At 38.8% G+C, this 19,608-nt stretch overlaps 1 protein-coding gene and 1 long non-coding RNA gene across 2 annotated transcripts; one reads left to right on the top strand and one right to left on the bottom strand.

Moving 5' to 3' along the window:
- Positions 1-80: 80 nt before the first annotated feature.
- On the bottom strand, positions 81-4,716 carry LOC120515591. Its single transcript, XR_005630670.1, has 3 exons — positions 4,597-4,716; positions 3,169-3,219; positions 81-606 (listed from the first exon to the last, which is right to left on the bottom strand). It is a non-coding gene; the product is annotated as an uncharacterized LOC120515591 (long non-coding RNA).
- Positions 3,862-13,988, top strand: rbm24a (RNA binding motif protein 24a). The gene is made up of 4 exons (XM_039736701.1): positions 3,862-4,233; positions 4,849-4,972; positions 6,963-7,017; positions 11,584-13,988. Exons 1-4 carry the CDS (start codon positions 4,066-4,068, stop codon positions 11,930-11,932), a joined length of 696 nt encoding a protein of 231 aa, XP_039592635.1. The 5' UTR covers positions 3,862-4,065; the 3' UTR covers positions 11,933-13,988.
- Positions 13,989-19,608: the final 5,620 nt, after the last annotated feature.

Genomic DNA, 19,608 nt, shown 5'->3' with positions numbered 1-19,608 from the left:
TACTTACTGACCTCAGTTACAACAAACTGTGAAACTAATTAAAAATACATTTTGTCAGAATAAACTGAAATTTATAGTTATAAGGATGGGAAATTGTTTTAATTTGATGACTCCCAATTACATTTTGTGTAAATTGTTTTTAAGATTTTCCATTTGCTTTAAACAATGTTTGCAAAATATTGGAAAATAACCTTTTTTAATTAATACCTATGATGATAAAATGCTTTTAGACATACACAGATCATAATTTCCAAAAACAATATATCAAGGAGACAAAATGTTTGCAGTATTTCGTTGCTATTGGTAAATAATTAATAAGCACACCACACACAACCAAATCTGTAACTGATATGTGGTAATTTGACACACAAGGCAACATATAAGACTGGCATAGTGGACAACATGGACACCTTACAGTTCTTGGATCCTGGTTTTATTTCTGGCTGGTGTACTTTTGGTGAGCAGTGTTAATTTCCCCTTGGCATTCAGACTTTCTCCTGCAGTTTATTAGACATTAGTCCAATGGTGGGTGCCTGCATGAAATTGCCTTGTGATGGCCTGACAATCTCTTCAGACACCTGAGACAGCTTCCATCTCTTTCTCACCCTGTAACAGAAAAAGTGGGTACTGAATTTGAAATGAACTTTTATTTTCAAATAATTTTTGTCTCTTTCTTCCTCTGTCACAAAAGCATATAAGAAATATGTTAAGTGTGTCAGCTAAATTTGAAGTCTTAAGGCTGTAGCAACAAATCTTAACTTATGCTTCAGTGTGTAACATGCTATGCAGGTCACTTCGGCACCCTGAATCACAGCAGACAAGTTTAAAGGTAGCTAGGTTAATTGGCACTCTGAATTGACCCACTATACAGTATAATTACAATACAATTTATTTTTCTATAGCCCAAAATCACACAAGTCGTGCTGCAATGGGTTTTAACAGGGCCTGTTTCTTGACAGCCTCCCAGCCATGACTCTCTAAGAAGACAAGAAAAAACTCCGCAAAAACACCCTTATAGGGGAAAAAAATGGAAGAAATCTCTGCAAAGGCAATTCAGAGCGTGACCCCTTTCCAGGTAGGTTGGGCGTGCAGTGTGTGACAAAATATGGATAAATACAATACACAGAACAGAACATAAGTAACTCTCAATACAATAGAATAGTACAATAGTACAAGAACAGATCAAAATGCAAGAGTAGATTATATCACATAAGAGGATTTGAATTTGTACAGAGTCCTCGGCGATCAAGCTGCCTCCCGACTACTGGCCATTTCATAGCTGAGTCAGTGGTGGGCCAGCCAATTTGATGAAAGTACCCTTCTACCTGATGATTCCAGTGCTCCTCTATGAAAATGTAACATTTTTATAAATTGTATTCTTTTTTTTTAATGGGCAGGAATAAGTTCCTTCACTACAATAGACTTCTAGTACAACAGGTGATGAGGCCTAATGACCACAAACAATGAAAACCACAGTGAATGTGTGCAGCCTGAACCTTCTCCACTTTGAGGGAGTGCAGGTGTGTGCATTAGCATGTCCTGAATTAGCCACATCCAAACAAAAAGGTAATATATTAAATGATAAATTAATTAGTTACATTTTTATATACTGCTTTTTTGTAGCTGGAAATCCAAAAAGAGTGAAATTAAATCACATATCTTAAAATAGTATTTCATTTCTAAGCTTTCGATTCCTACCAGGAGACAGAGAAAAAGGATTAGACTTACAGGAACCCAAGGCAATATCTTGCAAATAAGGAGGGGAGGACTGGTGGATGTGGGGGGAGGATGTATGAGGTGGATTTTGGAGTTTGTTGGTCACAAAGTCTTATTTGTTATTTGCATGTTCATCTTTGGGTGGCACGATGGCGTAGTGAGTAGCGCTACTGCCTTGCAGTTAGGAGACCTGGGTTCGCTTCCTGGGTCCTCCCTGCGTGGAGTTTGCATGTTCTCTCTGTGTCTGCGTGGGTTTCCTCTGGGTGCTCCAGTTTCCTACCACAGTCCAAACACATGCAGGTTAGGTGCATTGGTGAACCTAAATTGTACTTGGTGTATGTGTGGCCTGCGGTGGGCTGGCACCCTGTCCAGGGTTTGTTTCCTGCCTTGCGCCCTGTGTTGGCTGGGATTGGCTCCAGCAGACCCCTGTGACCCTGTAGTTAGGATATAGCGGGATGGATGGATGTTCATCTTTTTAATCATGCATATGCTAGGTTCATGTCCAAATGTCTGCTATGGCATTTTCATTGGATAGCCACGATTCAGCCAGTTCTCTGGCACTTTTAGTATTAGTCTTGAATTTTACTTGCACTGAGTCCCATTTAAATGTGTGTCCAATCGAACTTCTATGTGTGTAAACATACTGCTTTTTCTAACCTACTCAAATTGCTTCACATAGACAACAGGGAACACTTTCTTTGCTACCAATAATATTAAATGATAAATTACTTAAATTTTTATATAGTGCTTTTTCTAACCTACACAAAGTGCTGTACATAGACACTGGGAACCACTTCAACCACCGCCAATGTGTAGCATGCACCTGGATGATGCGATGGCAGCTATTTTTGCACCTGTATGCTCACCACACATTAGCTGTACTTAGCCAACAAGGGACAGGGAATGGGGACCAGAGTGACCAGGCCATAGTGGGAAATTTACCCATGACGCTGGGAAACACCCTACTATTTTGAAAGAAGCCCAGGTACAGTATGTTTAATGATCACAGAGAGTCAAGGCCTCAGTTTTAATGTCTCATCCAAAGTGTTACCATCACTGCACTGGGGCTTTGGGATCCACTCATAGACCACAGGGTAAACACCCCTAATGATCTTACCTTTTACAGCAGCAACTCGAGCTTTTTCCTAAATGGTCACCCATCGAAGTGCTGACCCGGCCCAAACACACTTAGTTTCAGATGGCTGACCTCTTCTGAAGTGCGGGTTGTATGATTGCTAACTGCCTGATTCAAGATGGCAAGGCAGTGAGGGGTAATTACCACCATTTTACACTTCCACACATTCTATGGTTCAATGCCAAATGCAACTGGTAACTAGCTGTGTGGAGTTTACATGTTCTCCCTTTTGACAAATGGCTTTTACTTTGGTACCCTGGCTTCCTCACAACTTTTAAATTAATTGCACTAAGTTGATCCAGCATAGGTGAGTGTACCTGAGGTTCTGCCTTTTTCTGGTTCCGGTCTTGTGTCTGCTCCTATAGACTCTACAATGAAAAAAGTCACTTTAGGAAATGTCATGTCAACTTTATTGTCATGTGTACATAATACAACTAAATTCATACATGCATGTACCTCAGAACAGTCTACAAAAAATATGGATGAGTATATTGGATATATCACTAAAGTCTTCTCCTTAAAAAGTATGTATAGTTTTCGAGACCAAAACACAATTTGTAAAATACAGTTAAAATGTATCTCGATAATTATGTATATATGAAATAAAGCAATATAATGTATGTCCAAAACAGCGAACGAAACGGTCCAGGCGCCCATATACAACCTTATCCACATAAAGTTTATTATCATTTACGTACGTCTTTTGTGTAAATAGGTTTCATTTTTCTATGCGCTGCTAAAGGCATTGCACAACAATGGGCCAAAGCAGCTCGAAACCTGATGACAGGAGTTTTGTCTATAATTAAAGAAAAAAAGGAAAGCGCAGCGTTCCCAATTGGACGCCCCTTCAAAAGCAGCGACTGAGCGAACAAAGAAACACAAGCACACCTCCCGCACGGGCACAACAGCTGTCTGCTAGGCGCGTGTGAGGAGGGCGGGGCCTGGGCGAAGGGCGGGGCTTCAGGGGATACATTTACTCAATTGGCTTTCGATAAAAGCGTTCAGTTGCAACAGAAACAAGCAGCGGGAGGGCTTAACACATTTGCGAGGACAATCCATTTGCGTCTAGTGTTGATTATACTATCTACCTCATTTTTTTAAGCCAGTTGTTGTCAGCAACTTTTACTTTGTATGATATATGTGTATTTATAATTTAAATTAAAAATTGCACTATTTTTGTCAACTTTATTGCACTATAGAACTATTTGTTGAAGATGCACACTACCCAAAAGGATACCACCTACACGAAGATTTTTGTTGGGGGCCTCCCTTATCATACCACAGACTCGAGTCTCAGGAAATATTTTGAGGTGTTCGGCGAAATAGAAGAAGCTGTAGTTATTACGGACAGGCAGACTGGAAAATCCCGGGGCTACGGATTCGTAAGTATTTCACAGGAGTGTAAGGCGCCCGGTTTCGCTTCCCCGAGCAGCGTTTTCTGACAGCTTGCCGGCGCTGCTTTAGGAAGTAGCGGCCACAGCACGAGGAGGGCTCGGAAAAGGGGGTCTCGCAAACTGACGCACGGGTTGAGGAAAGACGGAGTAAGCTGACTTGTTGGAAGAGAAAAGTCTACCCGCTTGCCTTTCAAGCGATAGACGTGCTCTTCTTGCTTTGACAACTACCACAGTTCGACCGCAGTCCGATGTGACAAGTGCGTAGGAAGCGTTGTCCGTGAATGTATTTTAACTTTTAGCGAGTAAAGAGCGCGCAGGCGGCGTGCACACACCGTTGTAATCTAATTTTACCTTTCTGAAGACGGAGGCTCGTCGAGCACCTGACCCGAGAGCCACACCATGTCAAAAAAGTTGGTGCGAATTATTCTGCTGTCGTCACGACCCAGGACCCCACGCCGGTTGGGGGCCTGGACTAGGTGATCTCGGACAAACGAGCGAAGGAGCGCACGCGGGTGTGTGCGTAGGTAACGCGTGGGCGGCATCTCGCGGGAAGCTCTTGCTCTAATGTGCCTTTTCTCTCTCTCTCTCTCTTTTTTTCTCGAGGTCACCATGGCAGACCGAGCCGCCGCCGAGAGGGCTTGCAAAGATCCCAACCCAATCATCGACGGCAGGAAAGCCAATGTAAACCTGGCATACCTGGGGGCGAAGCCAAGAGTGATGCAACCAGGTGAGACAAACCGTGGCCCCGGGCAGACTGGGTACCTCACATCCAGCCCGTTTAAGGATTTTGATGGCGTGTGTTGAAATGTTGACCTGTTGCGAGAGGATGCCGGTTTATGGCCGTCATTTGTTGTGCCCTCGGATGAAGTACTTAGACTTTTACATTTATTTTCTTAGCAGATACTTTCATCCAAAGCTACTTACCAAAGAGGTCAACACACTCGAGTAAACATCAGTCTGGTTGGTCTTTAGAGTCAAGTGTTACAGGGCAAGGTTTCAGAAGTCATCATAAAGCAAAAACTCAGAACAGAATACAAGCGAATTACAATTCCTAGGTTACAAAAACTTAATATCAGTTACACAGAAATAGACCAAACAAGAATCTTCAACTGTATTTTTAATATATTAAGGGAGTCAGAAGAGCACTCATTTGTAATGGTGCCAGCATAATCTGTTAGTAGACCAGCATGCCTCTGTCATTTTCTGGTATATACAGTACTGGTTTTAGATTCATTTGGAAATTATGTAAATTGAAATACTTTGTGGTTAATTTTTATGTGGAGACCAGATTAGTATTTTCACGAAAATTTGTATAATTTATAAGTAAAACTGCACTTTCTTATAATTACAATTTATTAACCAAGTGGTGTGGACACCACAGTATACCTTAATGTTAAAAAAATGAATTCAATTGCTTTTTCCACACCTCTACTGTAGTGACCTTATTTCCCGTACAGGGTAAAGTACTTTTCTTCATCTTCAGTTCTGTTGAGTTATCCACTATTACAGAGGTGCCAAGTCATTGGGTAATTTGTTGTAAAATGAAAGTCTGGAAATTATCATTTGTGTTTATTTAACTAGCTAATGTAAAATATTCAAACAACCGTCCATCTTTTTTTCAGAGCATCCTTTTGTTTAGTGTAGGAACAGAACATACCAGAGTGTAACTCACTAGGATTGGGAACTAAGCAGTAGCCCATCCTGGGTAGGATGCCGTCTGACTACAGTTACATGTACCTGACACACTCGCTCATTTCAGGGTCAGAACACGAAACGCTAAACAGGACACAGAGTGCAGCCAAGCAGGATATTGTAAATGGGTTCTAAGCACTGTAATTTGACAGTGCCATCACTTCATATTGTTTTGTTTAGAAAATTAAAAAGTTGAACTTTTTTTTTTTAATTGAATTTATTAAAATTAAGTAACATTCCATACAAATAACAGAGGTTTTACAAAAAAAAAAGTCAGAAAAAAGGTTGAACTTTTTAAATATTAACATATCAGTTTCTGTTTATTTTATACATACGAACTCGGCGGAATGGTTGTTATCTCTACTGCTGCCTCGCAGTTGCAGGTACCCAGTTTAAATTTCCAGCCCATTCATAGTTTTGTGTGGGTTTTGCGTTTTATCCCTGTGACTCGGTGGACCTTCTCCAGGTACAATCGCAACATATCGCATTCCAAAAATGCCCATATTAAGTTAGATGGTGACTCTTAACCCAGCATAGATACCCTGCAGTGGACTAGCTTACTTTACAAGACTTTCCTGCCTTGTACCCTTGCTCTATATTCACAGTAGGATTTATTGTTCACTGTGACACTCCAATACAGTAGGAAAGCCGGTTTTTAAGAATGCGTGTGTGTGTTTTGTACGCTTGTCCATAGTGCACCCCATTCTGCTTGCATTCCTCCATATACTACAGGACTAGCCTGTTATAACCATGTCCTGTGACCCTGTTACGGAAAAAGTGGATTCAGAAAATGGATCTGTATGTGCAAGTGTCCCTCTGTTTTCTGAATCCTTTTTTTTTTTAAAACCTGTACATGTTAGAGGGAACCATGTATATATGTTTTCCTTTAGGTCTGTGGTGCCAATTGTTGTTGTTGTTTGTTTTTTTTTTAACAATGCTTGATTTTTGAAAATTAGTTTTATGTGTACAATTTCTGCATTTTAGAACACGCTGATACAGGATACTAACACACCACCTCATTTTAGGTTTTGCCTTTGGGGTTCAGCAGATACACCCTGCTTTCATTCAGCGGCCTTTTGGGTATGTAATTTTTATTAACACATGTTTTATTTTGTATGTGTATAGTATTAATTTTGTTTTTGTCTGGAAACGCAATAGGATTAAATGTTCCTGTCTCTTCAAACCCCACCTTAACCCCCCTGCCCCAAACTGTATTCATAACCATGTATTCTAAGTTAAGACACACTAATATGATCTGAGTCAAGTTAATATGTCCCCATTTAGTAATCTTAATTCTTGTTCTGAAGAATACTGTTTTTGATCTACAAGAACACTGTACCCTATTTTTCTAGCTTGACTCAATGTTATTTATTTCTTTCTGATCTGACAGGGTCGTTTACTGTTAAGGTAACTGGTGTCTTGAGAAGGATATGTGATAAGAGGTGGAATAGTTCTGCTCCGAAATGAGTAGATCTTAAACTGTAACCAAGTAGACTCAAACATACACAAACAAGCATAAATGGTGATTAACAATGCATGTATGTTTTCTTCCCCCTTTTTTGTATTTTTTTAATAGTCGATAGAGCTGTGTGTGCTTTTTATCGTAATGAAGTGGTGTTGATAGCTAAACTGTGTGCCTTTTGATTTGTTTAATGGGGGACGCTGTAGTGGCGAGTTTGGAGCCTCTCTTGTTTTTCCGTTTTATTGAGGAGTGTTGACTTTGCCATGGGGAGCAAAAAGGGTCTTTTTTGTTGTTTTAATGCTTTCATGCTGTAGCCTGTGATTTCTTTGTTAACAACTTTTTTTTTTTTTTTTTTTGTAGTGAGTGCTGAATTTCTGTGTGAATTTTATGATAAATAAATGAACTGTGCATGACACTTTTTTCTTTTCATATTTCCCTGGTTTGTTTTAATTAACTACTGTACATGGCTTCCACTCTGTCTCCTTAGAAGGGAGTGTTTGCTTCTCAAGCTTTACTCTGTTCTCTGAATAAATATCCACTTAGGTACATTTCTTCTAATCCCTATATGGTAGACTTTTCTTTAAAGAGTAAAATACTGTGAGTCTGAAAGTAGCTCTGCTGTTTGTCAGGCACCAGTTACAAGGAGGAAGAAGACATGACAGTTAGGATTTCCAACTTTCTATCTTTAATCTCTTCTGAAGTCGCACGTGGCCTTTTAGGTATTTTTCCTACTTTTTTAAATTTGGTCTCCTAGAAAGAATAAAGTAACAGCTAAGACACGCAGCCCTTTGCATGCGGTTTTTTTTTTTTTTTCTCCACCCCTCCCCCCCTTCCTCTCCTGTATCGTATCAAAACTGATTATATGGCGGTGTTGGGGGTTACATGGCATTGGTGCTCTGAAATAGCAGGCACTTGCAAATACACCAATATCCTGACAATTTCTACCCATTCATGGTTAGCTTTGTGAATATTACCATTCAATGTAGCATCATGTTAAAATGCAGATAGGAAGGGTATGTGAAATTAAACTTTTAAAAATGGGTTCTGTTATAAGTGACCAAATGTCAAGAGGCCACATCTGATTTGGAACTTAAGCTGCCTAAAGGCATCTTACCATTCTGTTGAACATGTTAGCTCTTACAGTGACCTTAACTTGCAAAGCTACATGGCAACATTTTAAATGCATCACTCATTCTTTTTAGTTTCAGCTCTTTGGACATTTTGGCCTAACATGAGTGACTATAATTGTTCTAGCTTTGGTAGGCTCTGTTTTACCGTAAAACTAAATATGGAGAGGTGTATGCAGTAAATTGACACACAACTGAATATTGCCATAAGCCTGATCATCTACAGTGACGTAAGGTATAAACACTTTGCATTGTTTTAGGGACAGTCCCTTTAGCATCTTGAGCAGAACTGTTTGAGCAAATCAGAATCTTCAAAAACCGGGAAGAAAGATGGCAAGTGTCAGTTCAGTGGATTTCTAAAGGCAGAAGGCAAATGGTGCTCCTGACATGACATCAAACTTAACACATATAGGCACTATCTCATGAAAAGGAACTTGTTCACTGTGACCTTATACAGCTGTTGGAGCTGCTTTTTCAGATGCCACAGAAATAAAAATAGCTTAGTTACAGCTCTTGCTGTCAGTCAGAGGGCATGAAGGAGCAGGGTGCCAGGGAGCATGCAATAAGTTCCCATGTGAGTTAAGCTGAAGGATAAGGTTTCACACCCGCACCTGTCGTTTGAGCTCCTAGAGCTTTAGCAGTCTACAGTTTGTGTATGCGTCTGTCTCTCTCGCGCTCTCTCTCTCTTGCTGTCTCCTTAATACTAGTCTAACTGTGAAGAGAAAGAAAGTTAAATAAGGACACCTGCAACTGTCTGTCTTCTCAATGTAGACAAAATTACTAATTGTAAACCGTGGCATTTACGTTTTTGAGTAGGATTTCGTAACTTCCCATTCTTTAAATTTTGTAGACACCGTGCATAGCGAGAGTGTCACTGTTTTGCAGATTTTTATAGAATTTTACAAAGTGTTCACCACTTTGTCTTATTTGTTGATTTTTTGTTTTTGCTTTTTTTTTTTGTTTGTTTTTTGGAAGTTCAGACTAAATTATGGACTACAGATCAATAAGCTTCAGAATCATTGTTCGTATAAAAATATATTTGTGGCAGTACTGTAAGAAGTTTAATCTTCGTACGATTGTCAATTAGTGCTTTTACCAAAGTTGATGCTATTAAAATTACCTACTTTTTTTTTTTTTTAATATACATCAGGATGTGGTGGTTTTTTTTTTTTGTTTTTTTTTTTTTTTTTTTAAGTAAGTTAATGATTTTGCCTTCCTGACTGATTATATGCTCTAACAGGCTCTCTGGTTATCTGCTTTTTGTATTATAAATCTGCACTTGACAAAGATCATTGTCATATTGGCTAAATATCTGGATGGAAATATGTGTGCCATTGGCTCACATACACAAGATTAACCATATTGTATCCAGCACTTCTGGATGGTTTGTATCTTAATAGTCTCCATATAATGAAGTTTGTTAAAATTTGTTTTGCTGCCTACAATTTGTTGAGAACCATCTCCTGTATTTGAATATTGTGTAGATCAATCTGAAATTATTCCATGCTTACATTCATTTAATTGAGCACAAAAGACAAACCGCCAAGGGTCACTGTAATTGTTAACAAGGTGGTAAGATTGTGTGGGGTTTTTTTTTTCTTTTTTTAATATAACAAAGTTTTGTCCTAATAACTGTTGTAGGTGGAATAAAGATCCAAGAAAGTATACATTCCAATTATACTTTTGAGAATTTTACTTCAACAGCTGACCCCAGTTTTAACTTGTGACTTTGCCGGAGTATCGAGTTTCCTTCCATAGTTCTTGCCAAGCAGATCCTCTCATTTATGTTTTAAGTGTTTGGTTGTGTTCATATTTACCCCATGTAAATTATATTTATAAATATCTATTTAAGCTGAGAATTTCACTTTTTTTTCATAACTTTTTTTATTTATATATAACATGTTCAAGAGGGTGCTCATGACTGTTGAACATTCATTCAGGGAGGTTACCACCACTTTTTTTTAAATAGTTTTATATGTAGCCACAGGGGCCACTTTAAGCAAACTGAGTGAGAGCTGGCATAAAGTTCCTCTTTTTTTCCTTTTGAAGAGTGACTTTTGCTGTGTTTGACACTTGTGGATTTTGTTTGGAAGTTTATTTTTCATTTTTTGCAGCCTGCATTTTTTTATATTGAATTGAGGTGATTGAGGATGCAAAATTGTGATTTTTTTTTTTTTTGTTTCCTTCTAAATAATTGATTGCTAAGTCTGTATTGCAGGTTAATAGGGTTGCCATAACAGAAGACATTTTTAACCTTACTGTTACTGCCTCACCGTTCTGGTGACCTGGGTTCAATTCCCAGCTGCTGCCTGTGTGGATTTTTACCCCATTTCTGCCCAGGTTTACCCTGCATCCCAAAGAAATACATAATCATACTGGGACAGTCTTGAATTAATTGACTGTTGGTTTCCCTTTCCAGGGTTGTTTCCTTGCTTACTTAAGCCCAGAGTTGTCTGAAGAGGTTCTTGATTACTACCATCCTGCAATGGAAAAAGTTGTTTCAAAAAAGGACTTCCATTTTCAGATATTTATATCAAATAACACTTTGCTCTGAGTGTTTTACATTAGTTGTATAAACACAAAAAAGTTATATAATTATTTTAAAGCACACAATCTTATAGTCTACTTTTAGGATTGGTCTTCAGTGTTCTGCCTCTCAGTTTTTAATGTCTTAAAATAGCTTGTAAAAGAATGCCAGTGACATTTAGACAGTGCCTTTATATAAAATTCTTTTAATCCTTCTCTTTAGTAGATGTTTGTCTGAATGATTTTAGAAAGATATTTATGTACAGATCTATTTTCTGAATTGTGAACTCAAGTATTCCAAACAGCAACCCAGTACTTTCCAGTTATAGCAGAAAATAAATTAATTTAGATCTTTTTTTTTTATATATATATATATATATATATAATATATATAAATGTCATCTGATATGGCAACCCTAAGCACCTATTAATAAGATGCAGTTCTTTAACTTGTTTTCTACTTTTACTCGCAGCTTTTTCTTACATGGTTTATCTATTCCTGCTTCTTACGTTTATTCTTTTGCTCTGCAGGATCCCTGCTCACTATGTCTATCCTCAGGCTTTCGTGCAACCTGGCCTTGTGATCCCACATATTCAACCTACGGCAGCTGCAGCGACAGCCGCCTCTCCCTACATTGATTACACTGGAGCTTCCTTTGCACAGTATTCTGCGGCCGCCACTGCTGCTGCTGCGGCAGCTGCTTATGAACAGTACCCTTACGCCGCATCACCAGCTGCAGCTGGTTATGTAACTACTGCTGGCTATGGTTATACTGTCCAGCAGCCTCTTGCAGCTGCAGCTCCCGGCTCAGCAGCTGCTGCAGCTGCTGCTTTTGGTCAGTACCAGCCACAGCAGCTGCAAACGGACCGTATGCAATAACAACTGGACTACAAATGGGAGAAGGATGGGACAAAAAGGAAGTTGTATTCCATTGCCTTTCAACTTGCAGTGATGATAAAGCAAGATGGTATAAAATAACAGCTGAATGTTTTTTCCTTTTTTATTTATTATTTAAAAAAAAAAAAAACTAAAAATAAATTCCACGATCTTATATATAATAAAAAAAAAAGTGTAGGTCAGGGCATTATTTACAAATGTCCGTATACATTATGATGCATTCATTATTAGGACTTAGAGGCCCTACTTTATTTTTTAATAGAATGGTAGCATATAGTGTAAGGGCTTATAAAATATGTTCTACATAGTGCATTCACACATTGTTTTCCAGGTTATCAGGGAAAAAAAAAAAAAAAACTTGTTTCCAGTAAATAATTATCTCTTGTTTTCAAGAAATGCATTTCAGGGAATGATGTAAGTAAACAAAATAAGAACATTATACTACTACCTTTTTATCTTCCAAGTGCTGAATGTCCTTTAAAACTTGCAGCCTAACCTATGCAAAATAATTTTTTTTTTCTGTACTTAGGAATGTTAGGGATTTTTTTTTTTTCCTCCTCTTTTGGAAGGGCATCGAACAATTTTTAAGGCACATGACCTTTTGGCAAAATAACATGGACACCATTAACCCCCCCGATCCCCCCCCCAACCCCGGTTGTTTGCTTGAATGGGACTCTGGAGCAAGCGATGTGGCATAAATGGGTACAACAGCTGTCCGGACAATCAACAACACAGACAGCTCTGGAAAGAACGCATCACTTGTGCTTGTTTGATGAGCTGTCACATTTTAATCCCCCTCCCTGTCCATTTGGGAAAATGTAACTGCTGGTGTCAGCTATTCCAATTCTGAAACAGGATCAGCCCTTGATGACAACAGAATCCCTCTCCCCCTCTATTTATTGCACCTGTCTACTCTGGCTTTGTGAATGAAACACAGTGGGAGAATGGGGACAAAAAATGTGAAAGTTAACCCTTTGAAACACTTAACTTAGTTAAGAGTGAACAGTCCTCCTCTTTAGATTGTATTAATTGGTGCAGTAAGATTGACATGATTATTCACCAGTATTTATTATACACTTTGTACATGCTGGTCTTTATTCAAAATCATTTTGTTTTAAAAGGTTACATATTACTAGTTCTTACTGTGCCTTATAATATTTGTATAACTATTTAAGGAAAATATTTATTTTGAAAATTTAACTATGTTCGCTCTAAAGAAGGGAACTTTAGATGCGGTACTGTATAAATATTATGTATTCATCTCAAGGCAGATAAGTTATTAAGTAGGTAGGTTTTAGTTGTAGTATATTAACCTATTCAAGAAAATTTGTTTATTTAAGTTATAAATCTGTATGTGCACTGTATAATATTTTTGCCTTTCAATTTTTAGAAAAAAATGTGATATTGCCTAGTTTAACTTTTTCTATGGAAAATATTTTAAATATCTAGAAGATGCATCTCTGCTAATTTGTGTTTAGAAATATTGGGCGATGCCTATTTTGGCTGGGAAAGAAAAAGGCAATTGCTGCTTTAGATATTAGAAATGATTGTCTTGTAAAGCCTGAAATCTGTTCTTTTTTTATGTCTGTCTTCATCAAATGAAATATTTTACACCATTTGGATTTTTTTTTTTTTTTATATACTTGAACAATTTCTTACAAGGGAAACATAACAAAAAGCTTTTTAATGTTATCTTTCAATGCCACTCCATGATGTAATACTTTTGGGGGGAGACAAACAACTGCTCTCTGCATTTTAAATTCTTCAAGTTCTGTTTATTTTTCACTTCAAAACCTCTATACTCTATGTTATTGAAAATAAAAGAAAATGAATTGTTTTAATATAACTTGTTTGAATCATTACATTTTACACATTCAAATATTTTCTGATACCCTGATATGGGATGTTATAAAGTAGTATTTTAAATATGTTGTATTATATATTTTGGAATATACATATATTGTAGTGGGGTAAAATCTTATCACTGGAACCTTATAATGCACCCAAGAATTAGTACAATGAAATAAATGTAAAATTACTAAATTTCAATTACATTTTGGATGTTTCTTGTTTTGCAGTATGGTTGTTTACCCCCATTTCTTGTCATTGTAGAGTCCCCTCTTTCTGTGTTAACAATAAGCAGTCATGTTCGGTTGCCATCTGTCCTATTCTAAGGTAAATGGCTATAGCAGACCAAATTTATCACAAGAAAAACATGCAACTTGTCATCCTTTTCTAAGTAGCAAACCTGTTACGATGTTGATAAATCTGTGTGGATTCATTTATAGTTCTTTTATTTCCTGCCCTAAAATACGTTGAAATTAAACAGCTTGGAGTTTGCGTGTCCATGTGAGTTTCCTCCTGCAGTTTAGGTGACTTGGGTTGCTAAAATGGCTCAGGTGATTTGTGGGACAGCAATCCGATACCCCCTGACCATGCATTTGGGGGGTGGGTTGTTAAGGCAAGTGTGTTAAAATTCTCAAATCAGCTTAGTCTAGTTTTGGGGGACCGAGCCTGTACTAGCAGTACAAGGGTTGGTCAGTGCCATCTCGGGGGGCCACACTCTCTCACAGGGAGCAAATGTACAATCACCAGTTACCATAAAATGTACATTTTCGAAATATGGGAGGAGAATCCACAGGAGTGTGGTGAGAGGGTGTGAACTCCATGCAGGTAGCAACTCGTGCTGGATTTTCAGTGCACAGTTTTATGTGTGTGAGGCAGCATTTGTAAACCTTGCACAGCCATGCTGCTCTAGTTTAATAAATATAAATAAAAACAATGTTGCATTTTTCTGCCATGTACTGTATATGGCCATGTTTGTTTATACAGTATAAGAAGACACTTAACCTATGAAGTTGGTATCCAGTCCTTATAACCATTGATAGGACATGTTAATGTGAAGAACAAGGTTGCTGGTTAACTTCCACTGCACTTCTCATCTTTTATTGCTCCATGGTCCAGTTCTGACACGCATGCCTATTTGGGTGGTGGACAGGATTCATTATAGTCACTAACCAGTATGCAGCAGTGCAGTCCCATATGTGGCAAGCTGCGATACACTGTGTACTGACACCTTTCTTTCATGGCCAGCATTATATTTTTTGGCAATCTGTTACAATAGCCCTTCTGTCGGCTCAGACCAGACTAGCAAGCCTTGGCTCCCCACACACATTATTGAACCTTGGGTGCCTATGCTTTGGACCACTTTTGGTAGGTACTAACCACTGCCTCCTGGGAAGACACCACAAGACTTGCTTTTTGCAGATGCTCTGTCCCAGTCATCTAGCCTTTACAGTTTGGCCCATTGTTAAAGTCACTGATTCTTAGGGTTGCCCATTTTTCCTGCTTCCAACACATAATATTTATGTAGCGCCTTTCATACACTCGAGGACACTTTACAATTCAATAGAAGACAGTAGAAATTACATATATGAAGAAATAATCCTCATTGAAGAGATGTGTTTTTCACAGATGTTTGAAATTATTAATAGGCTTTTCCATGCGAAGGCTGGGAGGGGGGAGCGGCACAGTGGTAGCACTGCTGCCTCGCAGTTAGGAGTCCCGGGTTTGCTTCCCGTGTCCTCCCTGCGTGGAGTTTGCATGTTCTCCCCGTGTCTGCGTGGGTTTCCTCCCACAATCCAAAGACATGCGGGTTAGGTGATTGGCAATTCTAAATTGGCCCTAGTGTGTTTGTGTGTGTCCTGTGGTGGGTTGGCACCCTGCCCAGGATTGGTTCCTGCCTTGTGCCCTGTGTTGGCAGGGATTGGCTCCAGCAGACCCCCGTGACCCTGTGTTCGGTCTCCGCGGGTTGGAAAATGGATGGATGGATGGAGGCTGAGAGGGAGAGAATTCCAAGTTTTAGGGGCTATCATTCTGAAAGCTCTGCCACCCATAGTTATTAACCTGTATTTAGGTACAGTGAGTAACTTAGTGTCCGATGAACGTAATGCACAGGCAGGAGTGTAAGGAAGCAGCAGCTCAGACAGATAGTGAGGGGCTAAACCATGAAGGGCCTTAAAGTGAGAAGGATAATTTTATACTTGATTCTTGAAGAAACCAGTAACCAATGTAAGTTTTAGAGGACAGGAGTGATGTGAGCAGATTTTTTACTGTGTGCAAGTAAACGAGCAGCAGAATTCTGAACATATTGTAATCTGTTGATATATTTAGTCGGGAGGCCATAAAACAAAGCATTGCACCTTCAAGAACTGACTGTTAACTTACTGTGCTATTGTTTTGAGAGCTATATTTTTCACGTCACCTGTCAGTAGTTTTAATGCTATGGCTGATTGTGTATGCTGGAAGGTGGGTTGGTGACTAAAGTGTGAATGTGTGTTTACTCTCTGATGGTTTAGCTCCTTCTCCAGGCTTTGTTCCTACTTTTTGCCAATTTCTGCTTGCCATTTTCAGCTCTCCTTTGCAAACCAAGATCTTTGTCACATGCGATAACAGCAAGGCAGGAAACCATACTAGATGTGTACATAATCCTTTTCACTTTCCCTCGTCAGGCCAATGAAGTGTTAACCAGTTAGCTTTAAACACTATGTAGTATTTAGCACTGCTGCCTCAGAGCTGCAAATCCCTGTGTGTTAATCTTGGCCTGTTTCCTGACTGTGGACTTTACATGTTCGTCTCTTGTCTGTTTAGGTTTTCTCTGGAGATTCTACGTCCCAAAGCTGCCCATCTTTGGTTTAATGGCACCTTTAAATTAGCCTGGTGTGAGTAAATATGGACATATATACGAGTGCCATTTCTGGTTTAATAATGGATATGGGATGATGACAAAAAAAATGAAAATTCCACACTTTTCCTGAGCTGTGATGTGAACCCAAGTCCTGTGTGGTTTGTGAGTCAGCATTACAAACTACGGTTCCACCGGGCTCTAATTGTATTAACATTTTCATTCTGCTTTTCCATTTTTTTCTGGAAGAGGTGGACATTTCCTGCAATAATGGTGTTTGTAGATGTCAGACATTTTGAATGTATAGCTAGTAAAGTGGAGGGTCTGAGTTATGTCAGGTGGTTTTTCAAGAAGTCGTGAAGCTTACAGGCATCTGGTTCTCAAGGAATGGTGGTAGTGGTGGTTGGAAGCATGCACTGATACAGTGCATTGCCTCACCCATCACACAACGAACCACCATAGCATCCCAATTAAGTTCAGCCAAGCAACAAGTGACATCTCCAGACAGAGGCAGCCTTAGGGGTGTGCGGGGCCTAGGGCTAACCAACCCCACTCTGGGCCAGTTACGTGAAACACTGTTACCGGTATGTGTGGACTGTATAAACTTGCATGCAAATTTAATAAAATTAATGTTAACGCACACCAGATTTTCTCATTACAGTATTCAGCTACATTTTTGCATGATAACATGCAGACTTTATCAAAATATAATGATGTAATCTATTAAAAAAGTGCCATTCATAATTCATGAAAATATCACGATGTGGTGTCATGCGGAAATTAGCAGGGCTTCTTCTAGAAAAGTGCCCAAATTGCAAGTATACTTTGAGTCTCGATATGCAGGATGTCATAGTCATAACTCACGTTGATGTCTTGTCAGCCGGTTATCATTAGCGATACATGTTTTTGTGCATTAATATTCAGACTATGGAGTGTTTTCAAAGATGTACATGTATGGAATTTGACCTTGAAGAGGGATTTTTAAAGGGTTCCTCTTAGAAGCATCTCAAATATATATACAGTATACTGGAGAATATAACTTGACAAATCTGCTTGAATGGGACACATAGACCTCAAAAGCGGGGCCTGGGACGGTCACCCCACTTGCCACCCCCAAACACTGCTCCACACTAATTCGGATGTGAAGTTTTTTTTTTTTTCTTTTTTTTTACAGTGGCTGGAGTGCCAATCCTGCCACCAACCCTCAAATTTTCCCTTGCAAGTTGGAGGACCTGCTTGGCAAGGTGGAATTGTGTTAATGTCATACCCAGGATGGTGCAATTGCAGGTCAGGGGCTTTGCTCAAGGGGGTGATGGCATATATTTAGACCAAGTAGAAGCACAAGGGCACCACGGGGTAAGCAGAAACAATAGCAATGAATGTATGTTTTCCATATTATATACATTTCATAGGCAGATTTTTTTTTAATTAATTTTGAACTTAACTGAATCCATGGTGTCCTAATGTTGCTCTTTCAGCAACTAAAGCACATCATAGTGCACCTCTTGTGATGAGGTATCCTTGTTGGTTTCTAATTTTCATCATGAACGGGTAATCCCATTTATTAGTAGGTAAAGCTTTGCATATTTCATAAATAATGTAAGATTCATTTTAGAATTTTTTTTTCATTTTCCCACTGTTCATACATATTTCTGACTGTTATTCAAATTCTGCTATGTCAAAGTCGAAAAAGGTCAGGTTACATCGTGGATGGTGCTACAGCATTATCATTAATTATCATTATCATAAATCTTCCAATCATTGAAAAATGTTCACATTTTCATCCATCTCTCTGTTTTTGTGCGCACCTCCTCTGTGTTAACTCATTGGGGTAAATGTATCTGGTCAATTAACTATCGGACTTCCTAACACAACTTACATTCGGCATGTGAGATGTATGAACTTGCCATTCTGAGTACTTGAATCTAATTCATATTTTTAAAGTGTATTTTTATCAAATTGGTCATTGGTGGTCTGTTAGGGATTGCTGATTGCTTTTGTCTCTATTCTATTCATGTACATTGATGTTTAATTTGTTTGGGTCTTCACCAGGTCAAATTCTCAATTTTTTTTTAATCTTAGTTCCTATTTACTGTGCCTATAGCAAGTATTCCACCCCCTGAAAGTTTTCACTTTTTATTGTTATACAACGTTGAATCACAGTGGGTTTAATTTTTTTTAACATTTATCAAAAAAGACAAACTCTTTGCAATGTGGTGTAAATTTGGTACAATTATAAAACACAAAATAATTACATTTGTATTCACCCCCTTTATGACACACCTACAGTGAATTCCAAAATATTTGGAAATAAGACTCATTTTTTTCCCTTAATTTACTCCTCTGCTCCACAGTTTAAAATTACAAGTCAAACAATTTAAAGTACACACTGCAGACTTCAATTTAAGGGGATTTGCATACACTTGGGTCACACCATGTTGAAATGACAGAGCTCCATAATGTTTGGAACAATTGATGTCACAGGTGTTTGTGATTTGTCAGGTGGGTTTCACTGCTTCATAAGATACCTCGGCCTGCTTGTACCCTTTGGGTCTGTAGTTGCCACTGTTCCATATGAGGACAGGAGCTGTGCCAATGAAAGTCAAGGAAGTCATTTTGAGGCTGAAAAGCAAGAATTAAAGCAGAGTTATAGAACATGTAATGGCTGCCCCTGACCATATTAAAGGAGTACAGTCTTCTAAAGAGGAAGAGTCTGCTGTGCCCCTTCTTGTGTAGTTCCTCTGTGTTTCTTGACCCATCCAACCTGTGGACCCTCAAGTATTTATAAGAGTGGACCACCTCATCTTCCACTCCTTGACATAGAGGCTCACTGGTCTGGTTAAAGTCCATAAGCAGTTCCTTGATGTTGTTGAATTTCAGACAGTTCTCAAACTTCTCCACTTGACTCCTCTCCTCTGTCTCATCCCCCTTATCAACACACCACATGAGTTGCAGAGTCATCTGAGAATTTCTG

Source organism: Polypterus senegalus, chromosome 15 (assembly GCF_016835505.1).
Source record: "Polypterus senegalus isolate Bchr_013 chromosome 15, ASM1683550v1, whole genome shotgun sequence".
Classification (NCBI taxonomy): Eukaryota; Metazoa; Chordata; class Cladistia; order Polypteriformes; family Polypteridae; genus Polypterus; species Polypterus senegalus.
Note: the sequence above shows the minus strand (reverse complement) of the source record. Positions and strands in the feature narration are given on the sequence as shown.

Excerpts from the sequence above, each read along its gene's own strand:
- rbm24a (XM_039736701.1), top strand. The coding sequence starts at position 4,066 with ATGCACACTACCCAAAAGGATACCACCTACACGAAGATTTTTGTTGGG. Across the intron at positions 4,234-4,848 it reads AATCCCGGGGCTACGGATTC|GTCACCATGGCAGACCGAGC; the intron begins GTAAGTATTTCA and ends TTTTTTCTCGAG. Across the intron at positions 7,018-11,583 it reads TTCATTCAGCGGCCTTTTGG|GATCCCTGCTCACTATGTCT; the intron begins GTATGTAATTTT and ends TTTGCTCTGCAG.